This window comes from Bactrocera tryoni, chromosome 4 (genome assembly GCF_016617805.1).
Source record: "Bactrocera tryoni isolate S06 chromosome 4, CSIRO_BtryS06_freeze2, whole genome shotgun sequence".
Classification (NCBI taxonomy): Eukaryota; Metazoa; Arthropoda; class Insecta; order Diptera; family Tephritidae; genus Bactrocera; species Bactrocera tryoni.
This window is the reverse complement of record NC_052502.1, coordinates 41,932,605-41,938,610: the sequence shown is the minus strand read 5'-3', so window position 1 is coordinate 41,938,610 and position 6,006 is coordinate 41,932,605. Positions and strand designations below refer to the sequence as shown.

General features: G+C 36.0%; 2 protein-coding genes across 2 annotated transcripts in view; one reads left to right on the top strand and one right to left on the bottom strand.

Moving 5' to 3' along the window:
• The window catches only part of LOC120774382, a 75,877-nt gene that overhangs the window by 3,397 nt on the left and 66,474 nt on the right, over positions 1–6,006 (bottom strand). Inside the window, exon 5 of the mRNA XM_040103992.1 lies at positions 413–672. Within this exon, the coding sequence (XP_039959926.1) occupies positions 413–672 (260 nt within the window). The remainder of the gene's footprint in view (positions 1–412; positions 673–6,006) is intronic.
• On the top strand, positions 555–4,847 carry LOC120774383 (putative protein TPRXL). Its single transcript, XM_040103993.1, has 3 exons — positions 555–1,865; positions 4,190–4,354; positions 4,415–4,847. Exon 1 carries the CDS (start codon positions 1,291–1,293, stop codon positions 1,852–1,854), a length of 564 nt encoding a protein of 187 aa, XP_039959927.1. The 5' UTR covers positions 555–1,290; the 3' UTR covers positions 1,855–1,865; positions 4,190–4,354; positions 4,415–4,847.

The following is a 6,006-nucleotide window of genomic DNA, read 5'->3' as shown; positions in this document are numbered from 1 at the left end:
TTTGGAACGCACTTTGTATGTATATAAGAATTTATTCAGATTATTTTTCTTGTTTTGAAACATTTAATACAGTGTGGCTTTCATGGCTTTTAAAGACCTCGGAAGTTCGCTTAGAGGCTGATTTTAAGGATAGCTGTTTTCTTTTAGATTATCTTGGCATTAACTTCAGCAATTTCGATAATTTCTGCATTTTCTAAATGAAGAACTAGGACAACTTTTGCTCTGTAAAACTTTCTTCAACCATAAATTAGTTTTTCAGAATTACAGACAGATATGGCAAAATCGATAAATCCACTTGCCTCTATGAATATGTATAGAGCTATATCTTAAGAAAGATGCATTAATATATTAAGGTTACAAGAAATCGCTGAGTGAACAAGTGTTGTGTAATATTTTCCGATGATAAACTAACCTGCAAATTTTTCAACACCTTCGTATTCTTGCGCAAATCGGCCTGTGTTCCAACGAGTATTAGGGAAGCTTTTGATTTAGAGAATTTTGGTGCCCACTTCGTTTTAACGGCATGAAACGTCTCTGGTCTTACAACGGAGAAACATAAAACGAATACATCGCTATCGGGGTAGCACAATTGCCTCAGATTATCCAGTGTGTCCTGTCCTGCCGTGTCGCAGATGGTTAGGTGTACCGGATTATCGTTTACCAATACATCCGCTAAAAAGAAAGATTTAAGAAATTATAAAAATGTAAAAATTTTAAAAACATTTTGGAAAGCTAGTCTTTGTAAAAATAAGGGAAGAAGCGGTAAATAAGACCGCAAACGAACATTAAATCCTTTGAGTTAAGTAAAAAATGATTCAGTTCGATTGAAACGGAACTTCGAATTCTCTTGCCACTTGTACATCATAACCCAAACGGCAATGAAAAGGATTTTGGAAACTTTTGAAATATTTTTCGTAAATAACATACATACACATGCTTATGTTAGTTCTAAATGAAGTACACCACACTAGTACATATGTATTTGTCATGTGTTTCTTGGATAATTACCTTTTCGATATACGGATATTAAGTTTATTTAGACTGTTGACAATATTTATATTTTTCTTATAAATTTCCAAGAAAAAAGGTGAAAGCTTTCATTTTTGCGTACGCAATAATGTTCTGCTGTTGCTTTGTAGTATTTGCTCAGGTGTCAGTTAGCCTGGACTTAAAAAAGCATGCTAATCGAAATACAGTACTAATACAGAGTTAGAGAATACAATAATGGTATAAATATCGTTGGTGGTCGCACTAGAGATTCATTCGAACATAACTTGTACAATAGAGTGCATGGCAGCCATGAAAATACTACTGTTACTAGTCGTGAGCGTTGCGATCCTGAACTACGGTCTGGTTAACGGTGCCGGTGAAACGTCTGATACTTCATCGTCATCGTCTGGTAGTTCATCAGCAGCTGATACTTCATCCTCATCGTCTGGTAGCTCATCACCAGCTGATACTTCATCGTCATCGTCTGGTAGCTCATCACCAGCTGATACTTCATCGTCATCGTCTGGTAGTTCATCACCAGCGAGCAGTTCGTCACCAGCGAGCAGTTCATCATCGTCTGGTAGTTCATCACCAGCGTCCAGTTCATCGCCAGCTTCATCTTCATCGGCAGACAATGCTTCATCATCATCCCCTGGAACTAGTTCAACAAGTCCCACGAGTAGTGATAACTCTAGAGCAAAAGAAGTAAGAGCAGAAAAGCGCAAGAATAGAACACTGCGTAAACAATTAAGAAAACAACGCAATGCTATGAAAAGAATGAAACTTCAAGAACGCAGAAGAAGGCTACGACGCAGGAGACGTCAGCAGAACCGCAGAAGAAGATCTAACAGAAGGAGAGTCTAAGACAATAAACGGTATAAAAAACGACACTACGAAACAGTTGTCTCGTTTGGAATTTTATCCGTAAAAATTATTATTTATCCAAGATTTAATAAAAGTTTCCCTCACTAGGGACATAAATTGAAAAATACTTTATATAACCGCTAATATATATATTATATTTTCATATGGTAAGTCATCAAGGCATCAGGGGTGGGAGAGATTGCAAAGCTTCGATGAGTGAAGGCAATCATTTATTGGCAAGTGAATTGCTGGTTTTGCAATTTATTATTTGCTTCCATAAATAGTTGAAAGACTCTTAGATTTGTTCTATGTTAGATTAGGTTTGTATGTCTAATCGTAAAAACGAGGCTATACCATCTATGAGCAAGAGAGACAAAAGAGTAGAAGACCAGAGTAACAACCCTACTAGCTTCAAACTCATTAACTGTAACTCTGTCTTTCCTGGCCAAGATAAAACATACATAACAGAGGTCCTTAACCCCTTCATATCCATCCTTCACATTGACTTTATACCGCGTATATAAATCCATATCATCCCCTAGAATGCAAAAATTGAAGTTAAAATTTTTATTGATTATGATTCACAACATCATGTTATTCTGCCATGAGATTTAACAGAGTTATTGTCGAAATTCCAAATATTGTAACATAAATTGGATGATTTTCGTTCTTCGTGTTTTTTTTTTCTTTTGTTAACTTGAGAGATGTAAATGTTACGTTATTATGCATTTTAGAGAATTTATCTTTGGTATGAAATACTAGAAATAGATGAAAGTAGTGCACTTCTTTCTCTAACACTTCAAATCCGAAATCCTATAATCCTATATCCTATAAACCCAATAACATAATTTTCACGACTTTACAAGAAATTTCTTGGAATGTTCGTGAAATTAAAGAAGTGACTTTTTCGAATGACGATCAAGTTTAGCCATCCTAGTATACCAGTTCAAATTTAACCAAAATCCTAAAATATTATAAATATGCTGTGGTGTACTATTGCATGTAAAGATGTCGTACAAAAAAAATTAAAAACCGTAAAAAACTTTCCTTTTTAGAAAAATTTGTCAACTAATTTTAACACCTTCATCGTCAGCATTTTAATAAATTAAACAATAAATTTCATCAAACTCTTTTGTATTACCTATTAAGTCTATAACTCATATAATCATGTATTTTTTTACAGTTAAAATTTGAAGATTTATCTTAGCAAAACATTTACAGTAATATTATTTACAGTATTGACCATCTGAAGCTATACGAGTTTTCTTTTTGATGATTTATGGATTTCATTCCGAAAGAATTCCAATATAATTCAGTATTACAGGTAGAGCGGTACACATGGTAGTCACATCGGGCAAGGTCTGGGCTATATGGCGGGTGAGGCAACACTTCCCGGCCGCTGCTTGTTAAATAGTTTTTAACCAGTCTTTCAACATGAGGCCAAACGTTGTCATAATGGAAAATTATTGCCTCGTGTCTGATCGCAAATTCCGAACGTTAAAGTCCGCAATGGTACCGAGGACAACATGTGTGATTTATCTATTTAGTCTATAACTAAATTCGGGCGGTTTGCCAAGAGATGGCGTAGCTTAATTATTATTCCATTGTTCCAATATTCCAAACATGCGTTCTTGAAAATATCTTCATTTGTTCATTTAAACGTATATACATATGTATGTATATCGAACTTTGTGCCTGAAAAGGGTTTTTTTGCGATGCGTTCTTTCTCATTACTTTAATATGAGAATTTTTCCTGTCATAAATGCTGCTTGAAGGCCTCAAAAAATCCGTTTTTTGCATCAGATGGTGACTGATGATGAAAAATGGATCCTTAAACGCAAAAAATATCATATGTGAAACCTCAACGAAGCCGAATATTATATATATTTTAATAAACCTAGCACGCCTAATGTAATTTATTTTGTTTCGTTGGATATAATATAGGTTTTTGCTAAAAATGAAGCCAGTTCATATATATAATTTCCGGGCTTCTGACTGATTGTAATAAACTCACAATTTCACTAAATAACTATTTTTGAGTTAATATGCAAAATTAATATTTTTCACCATAAAGTTTAGCCAAGGCCTAAAAATAGATATTCACCTTTGAACCTTGCAAATTGTGAGAGTATAAAATGTTCGCTAACACCCGAAATTTAGCTACGAAAATTGAAAAAAAAATAACGGAAATTGTTTATGGGTTGCACAGCTTTTACTTTGTTATTTATATCATGTGCCCGAAATAAAAATGCTTTTCTTTTTAAATGCTTTAGTTCTTTTGTATTGTGTCTTCAATTCAAATTCTTCACAAAAGGGGATAATACTTTTTTTACAGCATCTTTTGACCGTTTGATGCCCTGCACTTTGCCAAAATCATACTGCTTAAATAGCATTTTTGATTCGAGATATTCGAATTCACTATAGATTGCCGAACTGGCATCGAGGATTGCAAAAAGGGTGGTAATACAAAGAGGCATACGAAGAACTGGGTAAAATTAAGGTATTTCATTTTTTGTTTATTATATAATAATACGTATATGCTGCTTACTACTTGTTGCAGATTTCGCTAATATAAAAAAATCTCGCCAATTACTTCCATATGCTTGAAAGCGTTTAAACCAAGTGTTGTGCATAACCATAAAAGAGAAATATATGTAGATGAGCAACAAAAGAGCAACTATGCAATTTCATTGAATTAGAAATGAAACTGGAAACATTAACAACAGACAATTGAAGTAGAAATTGTACAAAAACGAACTGCGCTCATGAAATGAGATAGTACGTCCATAAAAAGGATTGAATATCCAAAAATATAATACAAGAGTTTGGTAGTCATCCTAGTTGGAAGCATTGTGTGTGAAATTGCTACTACTGTCGGTTTCTATTATAGCTATAGATATGGGAGAACGTTCTTCCAATGTCCGGCACTCGAAGTGTCGATTTCAGACCGTTCGCGCAGCTGTCGCACTGGAATCAGCTGCTTATAAATTTGCTAAATGACAGTTCGGAGTATTGTTCACAAGTGTACAAAAGCGTTTTGTCAAAAAAAAGTGATCAGCGATGGAATTCACAGCCAGCAATTGTTCGTGAGCTCAAACATCTTAATGTGAATAAAGTTTTTGTTTATCGCACCATCACTCGTTACTGGTAGCATCGCAAAACGCCATGGAGGTGGTCATCAAAAGACTGCAACGTCACGTGAGATGGTTCGGAAAGTGAAGAAGCGACTTGAGCGAAATCCACGACGAAGTGCCAATCAAGTGGCTAAAGAACTGAAAATATCCGACCGCAGCATCCGACGCATATTGAAAAATGAGCTCAAGGTCAAGCCTTAAAAGTTCCAAAAGGCCCATGATTCCCACCGAAGCAGCAACAAATAAGACTTGAGAGAGCGAAGCAGTTGCTTCGCTTGGTCGAAAGCGATCAAATTCCGAACATTGTGTTTACTGACGAAAAAATTTTTCCAATTGAGCAATTCGTAAACTCTCAAAACGAAAGGGTTTACTTGACCGATCGTTCATACGAGAATCTAAGTCATCGGTTGGCCACCAGGAAGCAGCACCCGCCACAAATATTGGTTGGGGCCGCAGATGGGCGCTCTCCAATTGTTTTCATCGAGCCTGGCGTCACATTATCGCGACATATTATCGGGAAAGTGTTCTGGAGGCTGCTTTGAAGCCGTGGGCAAACAAATATTTCGGTCGCAAACCATGGACGCTTCAACAAGACTCAGCACCGTCTCACAAAGCGCGAGTGAACCAAGAATGGCTGAAAAACAAAGTACTGAACTTCATTACGACCACGCAATGGCTCTCGAATTCACCAGATGCGAATCCAATGGATTATTCTCTCTTTGCCATTTTGGAGAGCAAGGTAAAAAGTAAAAAATACACCAGTCTCGAGATGCTGAAGAAAGCCATTGTCCGTGAGTGGGCCAAAATACCGGCAAGTCACATTCGGGCATCTTGCGATTCGTTTTTTGACCGTCTCAAGGCCATAGTTAAGGCAAAAGGTGGTCATATCGAGCAAAAGTGAATTGGTCCCGAATTTATGATTATTTTCACACATTTAATACTTTAAAATAAATAAAAATAATTTTCCAAACCGAATTTATGGCTTTTTTAATTGGTTACCTGTACAATGGTGTCAGCC

Bases quoted from the DNA above. Each gene is read 5' to 3' on its own strand.
- LOC120774383 (XM_040103993.1), top strand. From the start codon at position 1,291: ATGGCAGCCATGAAAATACTACTGTTACTAGTCGTGAGCGTTGCGATC.